At 41.6% G+C, this 24,543-nt stretch overlaps 1 protein-coding gene across 1 annotated transcript in view; it reads left to right on the top strand.

Moving 5' to 3' along the window:
• The window catches only part of NFE2L3 (NFE2 like bZIP transcription factor 3), a 31,171-nt gene extending 6,939 nt beyond the window's left edge, over nt 1–24,232 (top strand). The window contains exons 2-4 of the mRNA XM_027102359.1: nt 16,859–17,023; nt 21,879–21,962; nt 22,608–24,232. Coding sequence (XP_026958160.1) covers nt 16,859–17,023; nt 21,879–21,962; nt 22,608–23,864 — 1,506 coding nt within the window. The 3' untranslated portion in view covers nt 23,865–24,232. The remainder of the gene's footprint in view (nt 1–16,858; nt 17,024–21,878; nt 21,963–22,607) is intronic.
• The last annotated feature ends 311 nt before the right edge of the window (nt 24,233–24,543 follow it).

Genomic DNA, 24,543 nt, shown 5'->3' with positions numbered 1-24,543 from the left:
GGCAACCTCCGTGAGCCGTGGTATCCAAATTGTAAAAGGAGAATATTAACCTCTTTCTGGGAGAGTTTGGGGATTAAATAATGCTGTATGTTAAAGGACTAGGACCGTTCCTGGCATGTTAATAAATATTCAACTGATGATTTGCTCTCAGTGCCCCTGAGCTGGGGGTTGAATCCCCAGGAAAGTCCTGTCTTCCAGAGGACATAACGGAAGACTGCTAGGTCATGAAGGAGGCCTTGGCCGTGTTGGGGAGGCAGAAGCCTGAAGGCTCATCTGAAGGAAGAGCTTCTCAGCCTTTCTTTAGAGCTGAGTTTCTCATCCCAGTGACTGTATCAATTACCAGGTTGCTTGTTACAATGTAGATTTCAGGGCCCACCCCTGACTGGCTGAATCAGAACCTCTCAGGTGGGGCCTGGGTTGGGTTCTGCAGTTTAGAAGACCTCCAGGTGATACTTGTGCTGCCCAAGCTTGACCTCAGCCACGGTGTTCCTCCCCCAGGGCCTTTGACTACCCGGCAACGTGTGAATGGAGGGGGTGCCTGGCTGAAAACTGCCTTTCTGTGAATTGAAGGCCCAGAAGAGCTCATGGACTGGGCCAGAGTTACCTGCTTCGGCAGCAGGACCTGGGCTAGTGCCCTGGTTTGCCAGCTGTTGTTTTCTTTTATTATTTTTTTAACATCTTTATTGGAGTATAATTGCTTTACAGTGTTGTGTTAGTTTCTGCTGTACAACAAAGTGAATCAGCTATACGTATACGTATATCCCCATATCCCCTCCCTCTTGCGTCTCCCTCCCACCTTCCCTATCCCACCCCTCTAGGTGGTCACAAAGCACCGAGCTTATCTCCCTGTGCCATGCAGCTGCTTCCCACTAGCTATCTATTTTACATTTGGTAGTGCATATATGTCACTACTAGTCTCTCACTGCGTCCCAGCTTACCCTTCCCCATCCCCGTGTCCTCAAGTCCATTCTCTGCGTCTGTGTCTTTATTCCTGTCCTGCCCCTAGATTCTTCAGAACCTTTTTTTTTTTAGATTCCATATATGTGTGTTAGCATATGGTATTTGTTTTTCTGTTTCTGACTTCACTCTGTATGACAGTCTCTAGATTCATCCAGGTCTCTACAAATGACCCAATTTCATTCCTTTTTATGGCTGAGTAATATTCCACTGCATATATGTACCACATCTTCTTTATCCATTCATCTGTCAATGGGCATTTAGGTTGCTTCCATGACCTGGCTATTGTAAATAGAGCTGCAATGAACATTGTGGTACATGACTCTTTTTGAATTATGGTTTTCTCTGGGTATATGCCCAGTAGTGGGATTGCTGGGTTGTATGTAGTTCTATTTTTAGTTTTTTAAGGAACCTCCATACTGTTCTCCATAGTGGCTGTATCAGTTTACATTCCCACCAACAGTGCAAGAGGGTTCCCTTTTATCCACACCCTTTCCAGCATTTGTTGTTTGTAGATTTTCTGATGATGCCCATTCTAACTGGTGTGAGGTGATACCTCATTGTAGTTTTGATTTGCATTTCTCTAATAATTAGTGATGTTGAGCAGCTTTTCATGTGCTTCTTGGCCATCTGTATGTCTTCTTTGGAGGAATGTCTATTTCGGTCTTCTGCCCGTTTTTGGATTGGGTTGTTTGGTTTTTTAATATTGAGCTGCATGAGCTGTTTATATATTTTGGAGATTAATCCTTTGTCCATTTATTCCTTTGCAAATATTTTCTCCCATTCTGAGGCTTTTCTTTTCGTTTTGTTAATGGTTTCCTTTGCTGTGCAAAAACTTTTAAGTTTCATGAGGTCCCATTTGTTTATTTTGTTGTTATTTCCATTTCTCTAGGAGGTGGGTCAAAAAGGATCTTGCTGTGATTTATGTCACAGAGTGTTCTGCCTATGTTTTCCTCTAAGTTTTATAGTGTCTGGCCTCACATTTAGGTCTTTAATCCATTTTGAGTTTATTTTTGTGTATGGTGTTAGGGAGTGTTCTAATTTCATTCTTTTACATGTAGCTGTCCAGTTCTCCCACCACCACTTACTGAAGAGGCTGTCTTTTCTCCATTGTATACTCTTGCCTCCTTTATCAAAGATAAGGTGACTGTATGTGCATGGGTTTATCTCTGGGCTTTCTATCCTGTTCCATTGATCTATATTTCTCTTTTTGTGCCAGTACCATACTGTCTTGATTACTGTAGCTTTATAGTATAGTCTGAAGTCAGGGAGTCTGATTCCTCCAGCTCCGTTTTTCTTTTTCAATAGTTTTGTCTGTTTGGGGTCTTTTGTGTTCCTGTACAAATTGTGAAATTTTTTGTTATAGTTCTGTGAAAAATGCCATTCGTAGTTTGATGTGGATTGCACTGAATTTGTAGATTGCTTTGGGTAGTATAGTCATTTTCACAATGTTGATTCTTCCAATCCAAGAACATAGTATATCTCTCCATCTGTCTGTATCATCTTTAATTTCTTTCATCAGTTTCTTATAGTTTTATGCATACAGGTCTTTTGTCTCCTTAGGTAGGTTTATTCCTAGGTATTTTATTCTTTTTGTTGCAGTTGGTAAATGGGAGTGTTTCCTTAATTTCTCTTTCAGATTTTTCATCATTAGTGTATAGGAATGCAAGAGATTTCTGTGCATTAATTTTGTATCCTGCTACTCTACCAAATTCATTGATTGGCTCTTTTAGTTTTCTGGTAGCTTCTTTAGGATTCTCTATGTATAGTATGTCATCTGCAAGCAGTGACAGCTTTACTTCTTCTTTTCCGATTTGGTTTCCTTTTACTTCTTTTTCTTCTCTGATTTCTGTGGCTAAAACTTCCAAAGCTATGTTGAATAACAGTGGTGAGGGTGGGCAACCTTGTCTTGTTCCTGATCTTAGAGGAAATGGTTTCAGTCTTTCACCACTGAGAACGATATTGGCTGTGGGTTTGTCATATATGGCCTTTATTATGTTGAGGTAGGTTCCCCCTATGCCTACTTTCTGGAGAGTTTTTAATCATAACTGCGTGTTGAATTTTGTCAAAAGCTTCTTCTGCATCTCTTGAGATTATCATCAGTTTTTCTCCTTCAGTTTGTTAATATGGTGTATCACATTGATTGATTTGTGTATATTGAAGAATCCTTGCATTCCTGGGATAAACCCTACTTGATCATGGTGTATGACCCTTTTCATGTGCTGTTGGATTCTGTTTGCTAGTATTTTGTTGAGGATTTCTGCATCTATGTTCATCAGAGATATTGGCCTGTAGTTTTCTTTTTTTGTGACATCTTTGTCTGGTTTTGGTATCAGGGTGATGGTGGCCTCGTAGAATGAGTTTGGGTGTGTTCCTCCCTCTGCTGTATTTTGGAAGAGTTTTAGAAGGACAGGTGTTAGCTCTTCTCTGAATGATAGTATTCGCCTGTGAAGCCATCTGGTCCTGGGCTTTTGTTTGTTGGAAGATTTTTAATCACAGTTTCAATTTCAGTGCTTGTGATTGGTCTGTTGATATTTTCTATTTCTTCCTGGTTCAGTCTCAGAGGTTGTGCTTTTCTAAGAATTTGTCCATTTCTTCCAGGTTGTCCGTTTTATTGGCATACAGCTGCTTGTAGTAATTTCTTATGATCCTTTGTATTTCTGCAGTGTCGGTTGTTACTTTTTTTTCATTTCTAATTCCATTGATTTGAGTCTTCTCCCTTTTTTTTCTTGATGAGTCTGGCTGATGGTTTATCCATTTTGTTTATCTTCTCAAAGAACCAGCGTTTAGTTTTATTGATCTTTGCTATTGTTTCTTTCATTTCTTTTTCATTTATTTCTGATCTGATCTTTATGATTTCTTTCCTTCAGCTAACTTTGGGGGGGTTTTAATTCTTCTTTCTCTAATTGCTTTAGGTTTACGGTTAGGTTGTTTATTTGTGATTTTTCTTGTTTCTTGAGGTAGGATTGTATTGCTTTAAACTTCCCTCTTAGAACTGCCATTGCTGCATCCCATAGGTTTTGGGTTGTCATGTTTTCATTGTCATTTGTTTCTAGGTATATTTTGATTTCCTCTTTGATTTCTTCAGTGATCTCTTGCTTATTTAGTAGCGTATTGTTTAGCCTCCATGTGTTTGTATTTTTTTACAGTTTTTTTCCTGTAATTGATATCTAGTCTCATAGCATTGTGGTCGGAAAAGATACTTGATACGGTTTCAGTTTTCTTAAATTTACTAAGGCTTGATTTGTGACCCAAGATATGGTCTATCCTGGAGAATGTTTCATGAGCACTTGAGAAGAAAGTGTACTCTGTTGTTTTTGGATGGCATGTCTTATAAAAATCAATTAAGTCCATCTTGTTTAATGTGTCATTTAAAGCTAGTGTTTGTATATTTGGGCGATCTGTCCATTGGTGAAAGTAGGGTGTTAAAGTCCCCTACTATGATTGTGTTCCTGTCGATTTCCCCTTTTATGGCTATTAGCATTTGCCTTATGTATTGAGGTGCTCCTATGTTGGGTGCATATATATTTACAATTGTCATATCTTCTTCTTGTATTGATCCCTTGATCATTATGTAGTGTCCTTCTTTGTCTCTTGTAATAGTCTTTATTTTAAAGTCTATTTTATCTGATATGAGAATTGCGACTCCAGCTTTCTTTTGAGTTCCATTTGCATGGAATATCTTTTTCCATCCCCTCACTTTCAGTCTGTACGTGTCCCTAGGTCTGAAGTGGGTCTCTTGTAGACAGCATATATACGGGTCTTGTTTTTGTATCCATTCAGCCATTCTTTGTCTTTTGGTTGGAGCATTTAATCCATTTACATTTAGGGTAGTTATCGATATGTATGTTCCTATTACATTTTCTTAATTGTTTTGGGTTTGTTATTGTAAGTGTTTTCCTTCTCTTGTTTCCTGCCTAGAGAAGTTCCTTAGCATTTGCTGTAAAGCTGGTTTGTTGGTGCTGAATTCTCTTAACTTTTGCTTATCTGTAAATGTTTTGATTTCTCCGTGCAATCTAAATGAGATCCTTGCTGGGTAGAGTAATCTTGGTTGTAGCTTTTTCCCTTTCATCACTTTAAATATGTCCTGCCACTCCCTTCTGGCTTGCAGAGATTCTGCTGAAAAGTCAGCTGTTAACCTTATGGGGATTCCCTTGTATGTTATTTGTTGCTTTTGCCTCACTGATTTCAATATTTTTTCTTTGTATTTAATTTTTGATGGTTTGATTAATATGTGTCTCAGTGTGTTTCTCTTTATCCTGTATGGTATTCTCTGTGCTTCCTGGACTTGATTGACTATTTCCTCTTCCATGTTAAGGAAGTTTTCAACTATAGTCTCTTCAAATATTTTCTCAGACCCTTTCTTTTTCTCTTCTTCTTCTGGGACCCCTATAATTCGAATGTTGGTGCGTTTAATGTTGTCCCAGAGGTCTCTGAGACTATCCTCAATTCTTTTCATTCTTTTCTCTTTATTCTGCTCGCTGTCAGTTATTTCCACCATTTTATCTTCCAGCTCACTTATCCGTTCTTCTGCCTCAGTTATTCTGTTATTGATTCCTTCTAGAGTATTTTTAATTTCAGTAATTCTGTTGTTCATCACTGTTTGTTTGCTCTTTAGTTCTTCTAGATCCTTGTTAAATGTTTCTTGTATTTTCTCCATTCTGTTTCCGAGATTTTGTTTGTTTGTTTGTTTGTTTTGCGGTATGCGGGGCCCCTCACTGTTGTGGCCTCTCCCATTGTGGAGCACAGTCTCCGGATGCACAGGCTGAGCGGCCATGGCTCATGGTCCTAGCCACTCCACGGCATGTGGGAATCTTCCCGGACCGGGGCACGAACCCATGTCCCCTGCATCAGCAGGCGGACTCTCAACCACTGCGCCACCAGGGAAGCCCTGTTTCTGAGATTTTGGATCATCTTCACTATCATTACTCTGAATTCTTTTTCAGGTAGGTTGCCTATTTGTCTTCATTTATTTGGTCTTATAGGGTTTTACCTTGCTGTTTCATCTGTGACAACTTTTTTTGTTATTTCTTTTTTTTTTTTTTTTTTGATGGTGGTGCTGTATTCCTGTCTTACTGGTTGTTTGGCCTGAGACATCCAGCACTGGAGTTTGTAGGCAGTTGGACAGAGCCTGGTCTTGGTGCTGAGATGAGGACCTCCGGGAGGCCTCACTCCGACTGATATTCCCTGGGGTCTGAGGTTCTCTGTTGGTCCAGCGGTTTAGACTCAGAGCTCCCACCACAGGAGCTCGGGCCTGACCTCCGGCCTGGGAACCAAGATCCCGCAAGCGCACAGTCCAGCAGCAGCTCCAGCCTCCTCGCTCAGTCTCTCACTGCAAGACGCCAGCTGTTGTTTTAAAGTTAAAGCCAGATCTCTTTAGTTCCTTGCTGGGGTTGGGGAACTAGCTTGCCCCCAAAACTAAATATGAATGCAGAACTAACTTGCAAATCAGTGCAGCTTAAAATTAACTCGTGCTTAAGTTCTAGAACAGGTGATGCTAAGGTAAAAATGTAAGAATAGCAGAGAACTTTCTGGGGAGGTAGAAATGTTCTGCCTCACAGTTGAGGTGGGAGTTAAATGGGTGCCTGCTTTTGTCAGAATTGTACAGCTAAAGTGTATGCATTTCTGGCCGGTGTAAATCCTGCCTAAAAACTGAAAGAATAATTGAGTGATGGGGACGGGGTGGCAGTATTAGTGATATAAGAATGGCAGGTAATTGTTGCCACTGGGTGTGATGGGCACCTGGAGGGCTTACTGTATTCTGCCTTCTGTTTATTTTCTGTGCTTGAAATTTTCTATTATAAAGAAAATACAAAAACATCATGCATTTTGAAAGCCAGTTGGCCTGTCCTGCCTGCTGGAGTAATCTAGCCTTAAATGAATCATAAGTGAATCTCTGTTGCTCCCCTGCCCCACCCTCTCCCGGTCCCTCAGCCTGCACCAGGGGTGACTTGCGGGAGAAGCAGCTCCTTTTAAAATCAAAGCCTGCAGGTTGGCGTTCATGCCCTTGTGTCCTAGGTGTTGAGGCTCCTGTTTAGAAACTGGTTATTTTCATACCCAGCTTCTCCTGGTGGGCAGTCACATTGCATGGCTGTTTCGACCACGTGGAGGACGCCTGCCAGTTTTCTAGCTGCCTCCCTGTCTTCTCCAGGGACCTTCAGAAGTGAGTTTAGTCTATATCACATGTTATGGTGGAAAGTTTCCAGCACATATAATAAGGGGAGAGAATGGAGATTGGATAATGGAGTCCCATCCCTGTCACCAGCTTAACAGTCTTAGCTCATCTGTCGCTCCCCCGGCCCTCCCCCCGTTATTTTGAAACAAGTCCCAGACATCATTTCTTGTGATTCTTGTACCAGCTCTTTGCAGGCACTTAGCCAAGAGAAGAGGAAAGCCTGGTTTTGTTCCTCTCTCACTCTTCCCACAACCTTCATCAACTCCCAAAATCTTTTACAAATATTTTAGTGTATATCCCTAAAGTATAAGGACTCTTCTATACATCACCACAATGCCATTACCACATCTAAAAAAGACAACAAAAAATTGTTATCACCAAATATCCAGTCGGTATTTAACCCCAATTATCTCATGATACGTTTTTTCTCAATTGGTTTGTTGGACTCGCAATCCAAGTAAGATCAGCGCCTTGCACTGTTGCTAGCTGTTCTGCCTGATAAGGTGCTATTCAGACAGAGAGGAACTTGCTTTATTTGGGCGGCATGAGCTCTTCCCACCTCTGCTGTTCTCAACTGTGTGAAGCAAGTGGGAGCCAGCGTGGGTGGTTGTGCAGTCGGCATCCCCGCTGAAGGCACGCTTCACCCCAGTGGCTCAAATGAAGAGTCTTCAGTGAATGACTCCTCACAGGAGCGGACCGGGATATTGGGACACCCGGTGACTACCGGAGCCCAGCATACGGGGAGGAATGCCCAGGCTTCTCCCCCCTCTCCCCAGCCCCCTCCAGTGTCCTGCTGCAGCCTCCCATTGGTGAAACTTGCTGGGAGCCCCGGAGTTTGCAGGGGTCAGCTTCTGGGGTACACGCGGGGACCTGGAGGGGCAAACAAGAATCAGTACAGTGTCCAAGCACTGGCTATCAAGTAAAAACACCTGCAGCCAAACCCTGGTCCTGTCACTTACTAGCTCTGTGACTTAAAGCAAGTTGCTTAACCTCTTTGTACCTCAGTTTCCTCCTTTGGAAGAGGACATAACAACAGTACCTACCTTACAGGGATGCCAAGCAACTTAAGTGAGATCATGTATGTGTTGCCTGGCCCACAGTGAGTGCTCAGTAAGTGTGAGCTCTAATTATTATAAACTGCTGCTAGATGCCACCCGGGCCAAACAGGTCACAGTCTCTCTTTACCTGGCTCCTTGCTTCTCTCTAGACCTGATGACTCCAGCTTGCCTCCAGCCTAGAGATGGGCCTGAGAATTCTTTGGCCTTCACCCCTGTCCCTCTGATGTCATCCTTCTCATAGGCCCTGCACTGTTGTTTGTCTTTGAAGGTTCATCCAGCCCTGAAGGTCACAGCAGGTCTCAGTCCTTCCTACCGCAGATGACTAAATGAAAGGCCCAGCTAAGCCAGCTGGGACTGTTCACAAAGAGTGTTTTCAGGGTCAAATTCTCCATCATACTATTCAGGTCCCAATACAGTAGAGTAAGTACAGACTCAGACATCATGTTGTCAGTTATCAGGAGCTTCAGAGACTTAGCAAAGACAGCAGAAAAGCCCAGCTTTGCTTCTTTCTTCACCTTCCCACTACCTTCATTGTCTCAGAAAACCTTCATGCCAGGCTCAGCTCTGCTCCCTGTGTTGGTGGCAAAGGTGACTTCACAGCTGCAGGACAGGTGTCAGAAGTTTACAGCCCTGGTTACCAGGGGGGAAGGGTGGGGGGAGGCATAGTTAGGGAGTTTGGGATTGACATGTGCACCCTGCTATATTTTAAATAGATGACCAACGAGGACCTACTGTATAGCACAGGGAGCTCTGCTTAATATTCTGTAGTAACCTAAGTGGGAAAAGAATTTGAAAAAGAATAGATACATGTATATGTATAACTGAATCACTCTGCTGTACACCTGAAATGAACACAACATTGTTAATCAACTATAATATATTGGGTTGGCCAAAAAGTTCGTTTGGTTAATGAATATGTTCGATAAAGTTCTTGGTGAAAGTGAAGTGTGTTTTATTTTTACCTAAAACCAAATGAACGTTTTGGCCAACCCAATAAAATAAAAAAATTTTAAAGCTGTTTACAGCCCAGTAGGAAAGAAGAGACCCAAATAATTGTAATTTTACGTAGAGTAGAAGAAATGTCTTAGGAGAAACCCTAGAAGCCATGGGATTTTAGAGACAGAAGAACCCAGTTTTAGCTAAGGGGCCCAAACTGAGAAGGTTCTGTATCCATGCAGAGGATGGGGTGGGTCAGCTCCCAACAGCCAGGGCTGTGGTGGGCAGGGCCTGCCTTACCAGCAGCTGCCAGTTCAGTACAAGTCCCTGGGTGTTTAGTTGTGATGAAGCACCCCAGCTCACAAGTTTATGATGGCTTCCTGTGGTGAGCGTGGAAACTTTCTTCTTCTCCTTTTTTTTAAATTGAGTCCCAGCCCCACGAGAGTAAAAATCACCTACCTACACACAAATAAAAAGTAACCTAATAATGGGTTTAGCTAACCCATTCTTTATGGGCATGGGCCATGAATCTCCAGTATATACAACAGTGCTAATAAAACACATGCACCGTCTATTTCAGCTCCACGTCACTGAGTTGGGGAAGACAGGAAAAGAAGAGAGCAAAGAGGTAGTAATTACTGGCTACTAAGTGCTGGACTCACTTTCTCTTGGGGTTTTGATTGAGTTGTCACCAGTTAGTCATTAATTGCAACTCTTCAGAATCAAAAAGCAGTAGAAAGGAGTAGTGATTAATGTCTATACAGCATCTTAAAATGTATAAAATGCTTTTTCTCAACTAATTCCTTAAAATGTGAATTAGAAATATTACCCTTTCACATCACAGACAAGGAAACTGAGGGTCAGAATGGCCCAAGGTCACATAGCTGGGCCTCTTTTACTCAGCCTGTTTTGGACCTGAGCCTTCCTAGCCGCAAGGCTTTCGTGGGGCCTTGCAGACTGTGCAAATTATACTATAAGTGCAATAGGCCGTTTTCACTTTCTAAATAGAAATATTATAATGTTGGACCCTCTACCCCTCCCTGCCTTGAGATCCTGGTGTCTGCACCCCTCTCCCCCCTGTAGATTACTGACTGTTACAAATTGGGTTCTCTGGGAAGGGGACTCTGTGCCCAAGTTTAGTGGGCAGGATGTTTCTAAGGGAATACCTTTGGGATTTACAGCTGTGGAAGGAAGTGTAAGAAAGCACATTGGACAGAGGCAGAAGTGAAGCTGCAGAGCAGGCTGGCAAAGCCAGGAGCTGTGGGGCTAAAGTGGCATATCACAGTTATCCTGTGATGGGCCGAGGTGGCCAGGCCTTTGGGCCCTCCCTGCTCAGTCCTTGGATGTGGGTGCCTTGGGAAGTGTGTGGCCCTAGGTGAGGTGGCCCTGGGTAGGCGAGGCATTCCGTAAAGGCCCAGCTGAGGGCTGTCTGGGTTGCACAGCACCATGTGCGTTACACTGACCTGGGGAAATTCTCGTCCGTCACTTCTTACTACACCTGTTTCTGTTGGCTTTATAGTAGGCTCTCAGTAAATGATTGTTGAATGAATAAGTGAAGGACTAGCTAAAAAAAATACTCACTGAATAACTAAGGCTGTGCAAGTTAAAGTATCTGTCTTCCCCAGGGCTTTGGCATTGTCAGTGCTTTTTATTCTTCCACCAAGATTCTTGACAGTCACGCGGTCGTCTTCCCCGTGCCCTCGTAGGTAGGGTGGCCATTGGGACAGTCTTGGTTTATTGCCTGTTGTCCAGCTTAATTGTTAATAGCACCCTCTTACCTTCTCAGAAATGGACTGGTTTGGGTGATATATCATATAGCCACTTACTCACGGACGCTTGGAGTGTCAGAAAGGGCCCTCTTCTGAAACCAGGCTTTCAGCACTGGGGTGATTCGCCCCAGCTCTCACGCTGCCTCTTCTGCCCCTTGCTGTGTGGCTGCAGAGGAAGCTCAGATTCCTGCTCTGACTGTGACTTTCCTTCCTTGGCCCTTTTGCTCCTCATGCCTCCATCCTTAGGCGTACTCAGGCATTCTCTCCCCTACTGTCTTCATAGTCACCACTTGTTTCATATGTGCATCAATCGGAGACTGAATGGGAGAAGGTGAGTAAAAATTTTATGCTACTACTGATCAAGACTAAGACCCGGATAGGAAAATGGAAAAGACACAAATAGTTCACAGAAAAGGAAATAAAAATGCTTTCAAACTTGTGAAAGATGTTCAACCTCATTCATAATAAGAGAAATAGAAATTAAAACTACAGCGAGATGCCAGTTTTCATCTATCACACTGGCACTTTTGTTGGTAGGATTATTGTAAGTTACCACAAACATTCCATCAAATGAAAAATACAAGTTATCTGTTGACCTAGCATACATTCTAGGAATTTATTCTACTTGCACATGAGTGCAAAGTAGTATGTGTGAGGATATTTTAGTATCTTTTTTTTTTTTAAAGAAATGACTGGAAACATCTAAATATCCATCATTAAGAAACTAATCAAATACGTTATGGTAACAGGAATGTATTCATTTCTCTCCTCTGTACCCAGCTCTTTCTCTTTTTTTAGATCTCAGCTAAAATATCACCTCCCCTGAGAGGCTTTCCCTAACCAGTCTTTTAAAGGAGGGCCCCCTCTTCTCTCTTTCACTTGCCATAACTTGCAAATTTTCTTAGTTCACTTGTATTTTGAGCTCCCTCTCCCTTTAGAATGTAAGCTCTGAAGGGGCAGTCTAGAATTCTTTTTTCACTATTGTATCCCCAGCATCTATCAATAGCATAGTATTGGGTTGGCCAAAAAATTTATTTGGATTTTTCCATAACATCTTACGAAAAACCCGAACAAACTTTTTGGCCAACCCAATATTTGGCACTTAATATGTATTGATTGAATGAACGACTTTAAAAAAGACTGTTGAATCTCAAATAAAACTGCATGTTATCCTTATTGGTGAAACATTAAAATAAAAATAAAGAATGTCAGGTGTGGTAATGTGATTTAGTGTGTATCTGGTCCTCATCTCCCCCCCAGTCCCCATTTGGCAGAGCTATCAAAGACCTTGGAATTTCCTAAGCATTAAGAGCAATGGGAGCAACTTTTGTTACAATATTTGGTCTTTCAGTCCTCAGTTCCTGAAATAGCTCCAGAGCCATAAAAGTGAAAGGAGTGTCTTCCTATTCATAACATGCCCCTTCTAACCACACCTGACTTATGTTAATGAGGTGACTTTTGGAGAGCCCCCTAAGGATGGGGGCTGGTTGCCAGGGGAACCAACCAAGTGATGAGAGGGTTGGAATTTTAAACCCCACCTCCCAGACCTCTGGGGAAGCAACTGAAGACTGAGTTAAGTCACTAATGGCCAATGATTTGATCAACCATGCCTGTGTAATGAAGCCTCCATAAAAAACCAGAAGGGTGGGGTTTGGAGATCTTTCAGGTTGGGGAACACGTGGAGGTGCTGGAAGAGTGGTGCAAGGCATGGAGGCTCTGTGCCCCTTCCCACAATCCTTGCTCTTAGGCATCTGTTTGTTCCTGAGTTTTGTCCTTTTGTAATAAGATGGTAATCTAGTAAGTAAACTGTTTTCCTGAGATCTGTGGGCCACTCTAGCAAATTAAACTGGAAGAGGAGGGATTGTGGGGACCTTTTATTTATAGGCACTTGGTGGGAGGCACAGGTGACAACCTGGACTTGGAATTGACCTCTGAAGGGGGAGGTGCGTCTTTGAGACCGAGCCCTTAAGCTGTGGGATCTGATATTATCCCCAATTAGATGGTGTCAGAACTGAGTTAAATTATAGGACACCCAGCTGATGTCACAGAATTGCTAGGTGTATGGAAGACCCACACATCCGGTGTCAGAAGTGAAGTAGTGAAGTAGTAGACTATTGAGAATAGAGGGGCGAAGAGTGTTCTCTTTTACGTCAGGTATCACCATTGTTGTTGAAGAGTATTCTGGAAGCATGATCAAAGCAACTAGACAAGAAAATGAAATAAATTTAAATGTTGGGAAGGAAGAGGTGAAAATAATTAGTAAAGCAGTTGTTATGACTATATATACTTTGGGGGAAAAATAAAGATGAACAGAAATTATAATGGAAGAATAGTTTTCCTGAGTCTACCTTTTGCTGTTGCCCTGGCCAAAGTGATTTTGCTATGTAGGGATTTTTGGGATGGCTTTAATCAGATATAATTTCAAACTTTAAAGTTGCAAGAATAGTATATATCCCTTACTTAGATTTACCTATTGTTTACATTTTGCCCCGTTTACCTATTTATAATTACATCTCTATACACATATAATTATTTCATTCTGAAACATTTAAGGATGAATTGAAGCTATTGTGTATAGTATTTCCTACAAAATGATTTTTTCTATAACCAATTAATCAAAATCAGGAAAATTTAATATAAGCTTAAGACTATAATCTGTTGTCCATATTCAGATTTTATCTATTGCCCCAGTAACGTCCTGTGTAAACTACTTTTTCTCCTGGGTCTGCATCTAACCCAGGATCACACATTGCGTTTAGTTCTCAAATCTCGTAAGTCATCTTTAATTTGGAAAAGGTATTTCAGTTCTTTACCTTTAAGTTTTGGAAGAGCATCAATCAGTTATTTTGTAAAGTGGCTCCCAATTTTGATTTATCTGATGTTTCCTCATTACATTGAGATGATGAATACTACAGACGTGGTATTGTATCCTTCATATCGTATCAGGAGGCATCTTGGTTTATCGCCATATTGTGATGATAGATTTGACCACTTGGTTTAGATGGTGTTTGCCAGGTTTCTCCTAAAGTGTTATCTTTTTCTTTGTGTTTAAAAAGTAATCTGTGGAGTGACGCTTTGAGACTGTTTATCTTATTTTCATCAAATTTTTATTCCCTAATTTTAGCGTTCATTTATGATTTTTTTTTAAAATTTATTTTTTGGCTGCGTTGGGCCTTTGTTGCTGCGCGCCGGCTTTTCTCTCTAGCTGTAGTGAGCGGGGGCTGCTACTGTTCATTGTGGTGCGTGGGCTTCTTATTCTGCAGTGGCTTCTCTTGTTGTGGAGCATGGGCTCTAGGCATGTTGGCTTCAGCAGTTGCGGTGCATGGGGACACTAGTTGCGGCGTGCAGGCTTTAGGGTGTGCGGGCTTCAGTAGTTGTGGCTCACGGGCTCTAGAGCGCAGGCTCAGTAGTTGTGGCGCACAGTCTTAGTTGTTCCGTGGCATGTGGGATCTTCCTAGACCAGGGCTTGAACCCGTGTCCCCTGCATTGGCAGGCGGATTCTTTACCACTGTGCCACCAGGCAAGTCCTTTAACTGCTTCTTGCCATGTGATTTGTAGTCGTACAGAATTTCTCTACCTTCCATTCTCCTCTTCCCGAGTTTTTAGGCAGGCCCATCTTACATACTTTTGTTACCAAACTCTCATACACTCTAAAAGTTTGATCAGTTTCCTTATGGGCTTGATCTAGTTGTGTATTAGCCACCTGTTCCCTCTGTTATTGTTTATTTATATATTGTTAAAGATAACATTCTTATGTTTGCAAGTTCATGTGTGTCTCCACATGTGTTAACTCAAATATTACAGATTAAGAGGACCCTGCTTCATGGCTCTAAAATAGATCATGTGAATTAGAGATAAGCAGCTCCAGTGCCCACCAACAGCAAATTTATTTGTAAACAAAGTTAGCTGCCTCAGGAATCTAGAATTTTGAGTTAGATTTTCTTAAGGTTTAACAAAAGAAACCTTCCCTTGGCAAAAGACTGAGGTTAAAGAGTGGTGACCAGTCTACCTTTTCCTTTCTTCCCTGAATTTAGATAGGAATCAGTGTTTTAATTGCAGGAAAGAGCAAGACTGTGGTATCTCACCCATCAGAAATCAGATCCCTACCAAAGTCTTAGGGTGTTGTGTTTGGGAGTTCATCTATTCAACAGCTGTTACTAAGGGTCTACTGTGTGTCAGGCTCAGGGGTAGGCAGTGGGCATACAGCAAGAACCAAGCAGACAGAGTCCCTGCCCTCAGGGAATTTGCATACTAGTCGGATAGACAACAAATATATCAGCTGGCGCTAAATGCTATGGGAAAAAAAATAAAGCAAGATAAAAGAGACTGATATTAATGGGAGGGGTGTGCTTTTTTATAGAGTACTTAGGAAAGAAAAGTGAGATGGTGATATTTGAATAGGGACCTGAAGGAAGCGGGGCCAGGGCGCTGGGAGGGGTAGAGATGGGGGGAGGTGAGCAGAGGGAGCACCTTACAAGCAGCAGGAACGGGGAAATGGGGGAGGAAGTTGAGAGAGTGCTTGCTGTGCCTGAGGCTGAGCGTTGGGGCATTTGCCATGTTTATATGGTGAAGATGAAGAATCAGCAAAGGAGAAGTAGTCGGTGAGACAGGAGAGTAGAGAGAGAAGGTACTTGGATGCCAGGTGAAGAACCTGTTTCCAGAAAAAGGGAGTAAACTCAGTGAAATGTTGCTGATGGGTCAAATAGGTTGAAGACGGAGAACTGTAGCCTTGTGGGACTCTGATATGCTGCTTCAGTGGAGGGGTGGAGACAAACCCTCATTGAAATAGGTTCAAGAGAGAATGCAGAGTCCGGATGACTCTTCAGAGGATTTTGCTCTCCGGAGGAGCAGAAAAATGGGATGGGATCTAAAGAGTAATGTGGGACCAAGGGAGGAACTTTTCAAGATGGGAGGTGTTAGTGTGTTAGTAGGCTGATGGGAATTAGCTGATAGACAAGAAACAACTTGACGCAGAAAAGAGGATAGGGTAGCAGAAGCAATGTTCTTGAGCACACGAGCTCCTTGTGATCAAGTACTTGAACGGAGAGATCATTTGAGGCAGGAAGACTAGCATCCACAGTGTCAAGAGGCAGGCTGAGTTTGTTGTATAGTTTGGTGCAGTGAACAGAGAAGCAAGTAAAACCAAGTGGGCCACCAGCACATCAACTTCCTTTTCTGCTCTTGCTTTGATTTCTCTCCTTGTTTCTGGCATCTGTGGATTTCCATTTCTTTGACCTTCACTTTTTTGTTTTTAAGATGAACATTTCTGTGGTTTAGAGTGGGGGGCAGTGGTGCTGTCCTTGAGTTATTAGTCCAGTGTGTTTTGTTGCTGGAAGAAATTAAAAATAGATCCTTTGAAAGGATTTAAGAGGCCTTGATGTTATGTTATAGGGGAAACATTATACAGAGAACTTTTAATATAATTGAAAGTATCAGAATATACAGTATATGCTAAATGATAACTATTTGAATGTTAAGAAAAATTCTCTTGCCTTTTGTCTCCTCAGTTAAAGGTGGAAGGACTCATCTGCGTAAATAAGCATAGTTGAAAATATCAGAGATGCTAGTTTAAGCTTTATTGTTAAACTTTATTTTTTCAAAATAAAAATATATTTACCTTTTTCCTGATTGTAAAAGAAATACATGTTTGTTGTAAAATATTCAAACAGTACAGAAATGTATAAAGTGAAGTCAGCTCTTCTAACCCACCCTGAAGTCCAGGGGCTTTATAAATGCATATAATTTTAATTATCCAGATCAGAACAGCCTGTCTCACAGTGAGTTCTTAAAAAGGACAGGACACAAAACTGACCTTTGTTTCAGAATTAAATGTTTGATAATGTAGCTTTTGACTTGTGGGTTTTCCTGATCACTGAGCAGTTAAGTACACAACGGTTTTAAAGATCTGACTTAATTGATGAAACGCGGATTTGTACTTAGCACATTTTGGGGTCCTTTTATAGGAGAATGAGGTACTAAGAGCTGTGGATCACAGTTCCCAGCATGAGGAAAATGAGCAAAGAGCATCAACCCAGAGGGAGAAATCACTACAGCAGAAGAATGAAGAAAATAAAGTAGCAGATAAACCTGCCTGGGAGGCAGAAAAGACCTCTGAACCTAGAAACGAGGTAAGCAAGTTAGAATATCCTGGCCGTACCATTTTGGCTTTAAGGTAGATTTTACGGCTTTTGATAGTTTGTGTTGAGAATGAATTTTGTGTATGTGTTCCTTACCGTTAAGTAAACCTGATATATGAAAATACATGTTTTTTTAAACTGTGGATGTGGTTATTTGGTTGACAAAGGAATCAGTCCACAGAACATTGTATCTGGTTAAACTCACAGACCCCATCCAGAAACTTGCTAGCAGGTTTTGCTGTGTTTGCAAGGGATAAAGAGATGGCTGGCATCCTGAACCCAGGAATCCTCAACCAACCAACCATTTGCAGAAGCAGCCAGGTTGGCCCCTGCAGGCATATCACCCTCAGTCAGCTGGGACTTGGGCGCAAGTCCTCACTCAGTCTCCTGGTATGCCATGCTGAAGGGGCAGTCCAGGAGCCCACTTTGCATCTTTGACCAGGCCGAGTAGGATAACCTCCTTGGCTCCTCTCTATAACCACACTCATCAGCAGTGAAAAGGGTGTGTAGAAAGATGAACTCCAGAAGCTAGGCTGAAGGGAGGGATTCTTCCTGTAGCCTGTGCTTCCTCCCTTCTTTCACCTGGAACATAATTCTGCTCAGCCCTGCTGAGGTCCTAGCCCACAAGCCTGGCAAACAAATGCTCCAGACGGGTCTGGAGGTTCCACAGACCTTTAGCCACTTGACACTTCCCCTGGCACCCTTGCAGGTTTTTCTTGCCCTGATGGGTCTCTCTCAGCCCTGAACTGCCCCAGGTGGCATTTGGGCCATGCCTTGGCCCTTCTCAAGACAGCCCACCATCATTGTAGCCTTATTACCTATGTAACATCACACCGAACATCACATGATTGACAGTGGAGTCAGAAAACAGCTCTGCTCCCTTTGCCCACCCACCACGCCCCCACCCCCTCCAGCCTGTTCTAAGCTGTTCTAGGGAACTAGTTCTTCCCCTACACGCTGGGTGAAACCTGGGACAGACCCTGTGACTTCTAGATAATCAGACAAAAATTTCTCTCCCGTCATCCCAGTGCAGCAGTTGATAAATACAGCCAGTGTTAATTCTCAAAAACTGAACTGAAATTTAGTTTTTCCCCTCCTATCCCTGCTGCAGCCTCAAAGCCTGGCTGAGTGGAAAGGGGTGTGTGTGGCCAGCTTCTCTTTTTCCCCCGTTTTTCCTCCCTTGCTTGTACAGCCAGCCGTCTTGGAGCTGAGGGTGTGATGGGTGGTAGGAGCTTAGGAAAGGTGTTCCTTGACTGGTGCCAGCCTGAAACTGTTTTCCCTGGACTGTAGGATGTTATTTAAAACTGCTTCTCTGTTGGATGGGCTCTTTCACTTCACAGGTTCTTTGGAGACCCCACCGCCCAGCTGGGAGTCCTTCACCTGCCCTTCTCTTCACAAGGACACATACACCTCCACCTCCAGGTGGCCTCTCAACCACGTGCTGGTCCTGGAAACCTGCACCTCACCTCCTTTATCAGTCCAATCACTTCTCTAACAAGCCCTTGCTTGGCCTCTTGCCCTCATTTTTCAGGCAAGCTCTGGATGCATATCTGCTGTGTTCCCTAAACACACCATGTTTCTATGTGGTTTCTAAGTCCCTTTTTGCTAGTCTCACAGTGGGGAGCTCACCCCAAGGAACCCTCCCATTTTCACTTTACCTCTCAGGCTGTTTTATGACCTACAGTTGAGGATCCCATTGCAGCCTGGCATTTCACTGTGATGCAGGTGTTTGCATCTGCCTCTGCTCTTACCCACTGTTGTTCTCCCCAGGCCTTGTGTTTTCCTTGTAATTCATGTACCTTCCTGTGGCTTTACCACCTGCTTATACACACACATCAGTGCCAGTGAACACTGAAAGAACCATATTTGTTTTGAAGGAGACATTTCAGCTCACTTTCCTGAATGCCTCCCAAGTTATCTTCTTTGAGGCAAAAGATGTTTTTTTACCAGTCTCTTTACCACTTCACTGTGTATAGATTTATGCTCTTGGTTCATTTTTCTCTTGGGTATGTCTTTGCAATTACACCCCTTCACCAGACTTCCCAGAAAAATAGCAACTGTGTTCTCTAGAATTACCTATAGTAACTAAGGTAGTTACTATCACTGCTAGGTAACAGGCACTCGTTAAATAATAATGAAGAGATAGATGAAGTAGGGAGCTTTCCTCAGAATTTAAAATTTGACTTGAGACAAACATCAATTTGAACAAAACCTTCTAGAAACACATCACTTAGAACATGACATGACAATTACACACATTTCTTGTAGAAGCGTCTAACAACGCGTCTGCTCTCTTACTGAGATATGTTACTTAGGAGGGAGTTGTCTGTGACCAAAGTGAATCACTAGCATTTGAAAATACCTAGGATGACTGACATAATTCACTCTTTAACAGTAAGTTCTTTCTAGCCCCACTGCAAGCCTGGACTTGGCTACCTGTTAATGAAGTAAAATACACAGTATATATAGGAATATATATATACTGCTCTGAAGATACTTTCCTCTCACTAAAGACAAGTTGAATTTATATATTGCTTCATCTTTTAAAAGGTATAAACTCCTAGTGATCTCTGTTCAAAATGCAGTGAATTCTTGACGAAAAATAGAACTGTTTGTATTTTATGTGAAGATTTAGGAAGGAGGATGACTGCAAACAGAATGCTGTCCATAGTTAAAGCCCTCAAGTAGAAGGCATCAGCCCGAGAGATTCTGAAGAGAAGTGAATGAGATTTTTTTAAGAGGTGAAGGCAGGTTTAAGGGAAACACAAAGCGAGAGGGAGGCCCCCCCATGGACTAGCAGTTACCTGAAGCCAACACAGCCAATACCACCCTCAAGAGCAGAAAGGAACCTGGGGAGAAATACAGCTCGATGAGGTGTCTAAGGGACTCTCACACCTTGCACCCTCCCATCTCTTGCCTCTGTCTCCTGTGGATCACCCAGGGGGCTAGCTCCTCAGACCTCTATCTCCAGGGGCACTGAAGAGGAAAACAGGTATCTAAATAAAACACATCTTTGACTAGCTAAGGATAAGTCCATAATTCATTTTAAGCAGAATGATCTTCATACATCATATTCTGCATATTAAGGGTTTCGGGTTTCTTTTCTACAAAGTGTTATTTACCTACAGTTAAGGATTGTTTTTGCAGGAATGCAGATTTGTGATGTTGTTGTTATTCATTCTCACACACTTGTGACCATCAGGCAGATTTTGGTCAATGGCTAGCCAGGACTGATGAATCAGGTTTATGAAATTTCTTAACTAGGAATCATTTTAAATAATCCAACTGGTGAAGAAGTCTGCTACCCACTAAGAATGTGTCATTTGCCAGTTAAAGAAGAATAAGAAATCTTATTATTCACCAGTTTACCTTAAGTAAGTCCTATAGCATCCATAGAAATAGAAGCCTTGAAAACATGGCTTCATAGAACCCAAGGTATTTTGCAGACAGAGAAACCCCTAAAGTAAAAAGTTGGGGATGGGAGTTACACACAGCACAAGTCAGGAATTTGAACTTGCTAACATGTAAAGACATCCCTTTGACACATCAGATGCACAAATCCTGGATAAGACAGAATGGATAGTATCTGCAAATGTATAAGTGAACTCAAAAGCAAGACACAGAACTCTACAGATACAAGCAGCAAAGAGGGAACTCAAATCCAGAATTTAAGACAATCAGGCACCAAGGCTGAACTGTATCCAGATGCCATGACAGAGGCTGGAGTTGGAGAGTTCCCTGCTTTAAAGCTCAATGTTTAAAGCCTTTTCTGGTTCAGGAAATGAGGAATAGAACAATCCTAGCCACCAGCGAGGAGACAGAGCAAGGAAGCTGTCCATCCAACCTTTAGAAATCAGAACACTAAATGGTGTGGATTCCGACTACCATCACCATTAGGAATCCTGAGTCAAGAAAAGGTCTAGAAAATGATACAAAAACTGGTCCTTGCAGAGGCAAGTATAAAACCTAGTTCATACTAACCCTTGGTATGTGTCATTGCTATAGAAACTGTTCTCAAAGATGAGCTCACCTTTACATAAAGAAAGAAAAAAGTGATAGAATATTATTTCTAATAGGAGTCCCAGGAGAGGCAGGGAAGTATGAAGGAGAAGCAGTATTCAAAGAGTTTATGGCAGAATATATCCAAAATTAAAATGATCTTATGTCTCAGATTAGAGGAATACAGAGTCCCAAGCAGAGTAAGTAAGTTAAATCCCAGACATATCACAGTGAAATGGCAGGGCAACAAAGACTAAGAAAAAAATCTTTAAAACTACCCAAGGGAAAAAAAGATTAGCTGTTGTAAAATGACAGACCGATAGCATATTAGTAATAAATGCCATAAGACAGGGCTGAGGGAAAACATTAAGCGTGAGAGATAAACTATCACTTAAGCATGAAGGCAAAATAATTCCAGGTTACAAAGACTAAAGAGTTCCTGGAGCCACTCTAGAGAACTATCAAAGTAATTATTTCAACAAACTTAAACCCTTAAGGCAGGAGACAAAGCAATAACAAGTTGATAGAATTTTGGTAACTCTAAATATCTTGTAATCAATTTGGAAAGTTGGCTGGAGAGGGACAAATAAGGTGGAACTAAGATATAAGCTAAAGACATAAGATGAAGAACGGTTAGGGCAGGAATGGAGAAGTCATCAAGTTAAAAGGTTGTTTACAGCAGGATGTTAAAATACTGAGTACTAAAAAAGGAATAGAACGTAAAAATTTAAAACTAGAGATAAAAATCCAGCATGGATATAACACCTGGTTACCCTTTCCAGATTAAGCCTAAAAGCCCGAGTCAACCACTTCAGTCTTAAGTGAACGATGCACCTTCTTTTTCTAGATACATCGAAATGGAACAGACACAGTTTTCTCTCTGGAAGACTTATTTCAGTTGCTTTCATCACAGCCTGAAAATCCACTGGAGGTAATGGGAATCTTGGCTTTTATCCTTGCAGGAAAAATATCTGCAGTGACCTCTCTCTGTGAATAAACACAACCTTATTACCTAGGATACACAGCAGTTTAAACTAATACTTAGATAACGGTTTCTAGTGCATTATTTAAGCACAGACTTAAGATTTACTTCTTATAGAAACACTTCTTTGGAGAATTAGCCAAATATGTATAGTTCCCCCTTCCAAATAATCACAAAGATATAATCAAATTCATAAAATCCGTATTGAATCAAAACGGCAGTACACAACTTGACAAACTAAGGCACACCTTAGTTTTTCTGGCAGCATTACACTTTATGCTGGTCCAATTTGCTTTTAGATACCTCTCTCCCTGCAGTTAAGACTGTTTCACTAGTAAGGTATTAGAATTTTTGAATAACAAGACCTGCTTTCACGCTAACATAAATCTTTCTAATTTCCCATGATGTTCAAAGAACAGGTCTTTCCTGACATAGCATATTCTCACCTGGGGGAAGTTATACGTAGCCAACAGCATATCCTTACTTACATAGAGGAATTAACACGAGAAGAACAAGTACTGTATTAGGTACTAGAACTGCTATTAAAATAGTTTTATGTTATTTATAGTGCTCTTTTTTCCTTTCCTTTTTCAGGGCATCTCACTGGGAGACAGTCCTCTCCCAGGAAGTATCAATGATGGCATGAATTCTCCTACACATTATAATGCAAATTATAGCCAGGCTGTAAGTCACGATGTAAATCTCCATGAGGCCATGTTGTTGTGTCCTGACAATACATTTAGAAGGGATCCAGTAGCAAGGACTTCACAGCCACAAGAACTATTTCTGCAGTTAAATTCTCCTCTTACCAATCCTGAACAGACCCTTTCTGGAACTAATTTGACAGGATTTCTTCCATTTGACAATCAGGTGAGGGACCTAACAAACCAAGACCTTCTGTATGACCTTGATGTAAACATATTTGATGAGATAAATTTAATGTCTTTGGCCACAGAAGAAGGTTTTGATCCAATGGAAATTTCTCAGCTTTTTGAAGAACCAGATTCTGATTCTGGGCTTTCCTTAAACTCAAGCCACAATAGCACCTCTGTCACCAAGTCGAACTCCTCGCACTCTATATGTGAAGGTGCTTCACTTTCTAGTAGTGAATCTCTTTCCCACTGTGACTTAGAAGGGGCTGTAGGAGGCTACTACCCAGAGCCCACTAAACTTTGTCACATGGATCACAGAAGTGATTCTCATTTTCATGGGGACTTTGCATTTCAACCTGTATTACATAACCACACTTACCACTTACAGCCAAGTGCACTAGAATCCACTTATGAATCTTTTTCATGGCCTGGGAAGTCACAGAAAATAAGGCGTGGGTACCTCAATGACACAGACAGAAACCTAAGCCATGATGAACGGCGTGCTAAAGCTCTGCACATCCCTTTTTCTGTGGATGAAATTGTCCAGATGCCTGTAGATTCTTTCAACAGCATGCTAAGCAGGTACTATCTGACAGATTTTCAAGTGTCGCTCATCCGTGATATTAGACGAAGAGGGAAGAATAAAGTTGCTGCTCAGAACTGCCGTAGGCGCAAACTGGATGTAATTTTGAATCTGGAAGATGACGTATGTAACTTGCAAGCAAAGAAGGAAACCCTTAAGAGAGAGCGATCCCAGTGTCACAAAGCTATAAATATAATGAAACAGAAACTGCACGATCTCTATCATGATGTTTTTAGTAGGTTAAGAGATGATGAAGGTAGGCCAGTCAATCCAAACCAGTATGCTCTTCAGTGCAGCCGTGATGGAAGTGTTTTGATTGTACCCAAGGAATTGGTGACCCCAGGCCAAAAAAAGGAAAACCAAAAAGGAAAACGAAAAAGTGAGAGAAGAAATTGAAGATGGATTCCATCCATACGCATAAAGTCGTAATGTTCAGAAACTGATCAAAAACCATTGAATCTGCTTCGAAGTTTAGCTCAAGTGTTATCTACTGCTACTTGAATCACTCAGTTAAGGCTACATTTTGAAGCTTATATGGACCAGTTTAGGACTTCAGTATCAGACTTGGGGGCCTGTTTCATGAACTAATGTAGAAATAGGGTGACGTGATGGTCCCTTCAAAGAGAGCAAACACATTTCAAAACATGTTTTTATGATTTAAAATATTTTCATTTAGAGTTTTCAAGAACTGTTTTAGCTTAATTGATGAAAACTTATGTAGCTTTTTCTGTGGAAATAAATTTTGTATTTGATTTTATAAAGTACTAACTTTCCCCTTTTATACAGAAATCCTAAGCAAACTTCTCTTCCAAAATACCCACATTTAAAAACACAGGTGAATATCTAGCAAATCAGGCAGCAGTGTTAAATTTTAAAAACTACACAAATTGATCAGACTCAAGTCAAACCGAATATAGTCAACACTGAACTGACAAGTGAAATCCCACGCTCCCTTAGACCTAACACATAAAACATGACATGAAATAGACCAAGCTCTACACCAGGATGCCCAAACAAAACAAACTGAAGCTTTAAAATATTACTGCATTAGGCTTTAACACCTGAAGACAAAGAG

The sequence above is a fragment of the Aethalodelphis obliquidens genome, unplaced genomic scaffold (assembly GCF_003676395.1).
Source record: "Aethalodelphis obliquidens isolate GAN/ISIS:26980383/991018 unplaced genomic scaffold, ASM367639v1 scaffold5, whole genome shotgun sequence".
Taxonomy (NCBI): Eukaryota; Metazoa; Chordata; class Mammalia; order Artiodactyla; family Delphinidae; genus Aethalodelphis; species Aethalodelphis obliquidens.
The sequence above is the reverse complement of the archived record's forward strand: the minus strand, read 5'-3'. Positions and strand labels throughout refer to the sequence as shown.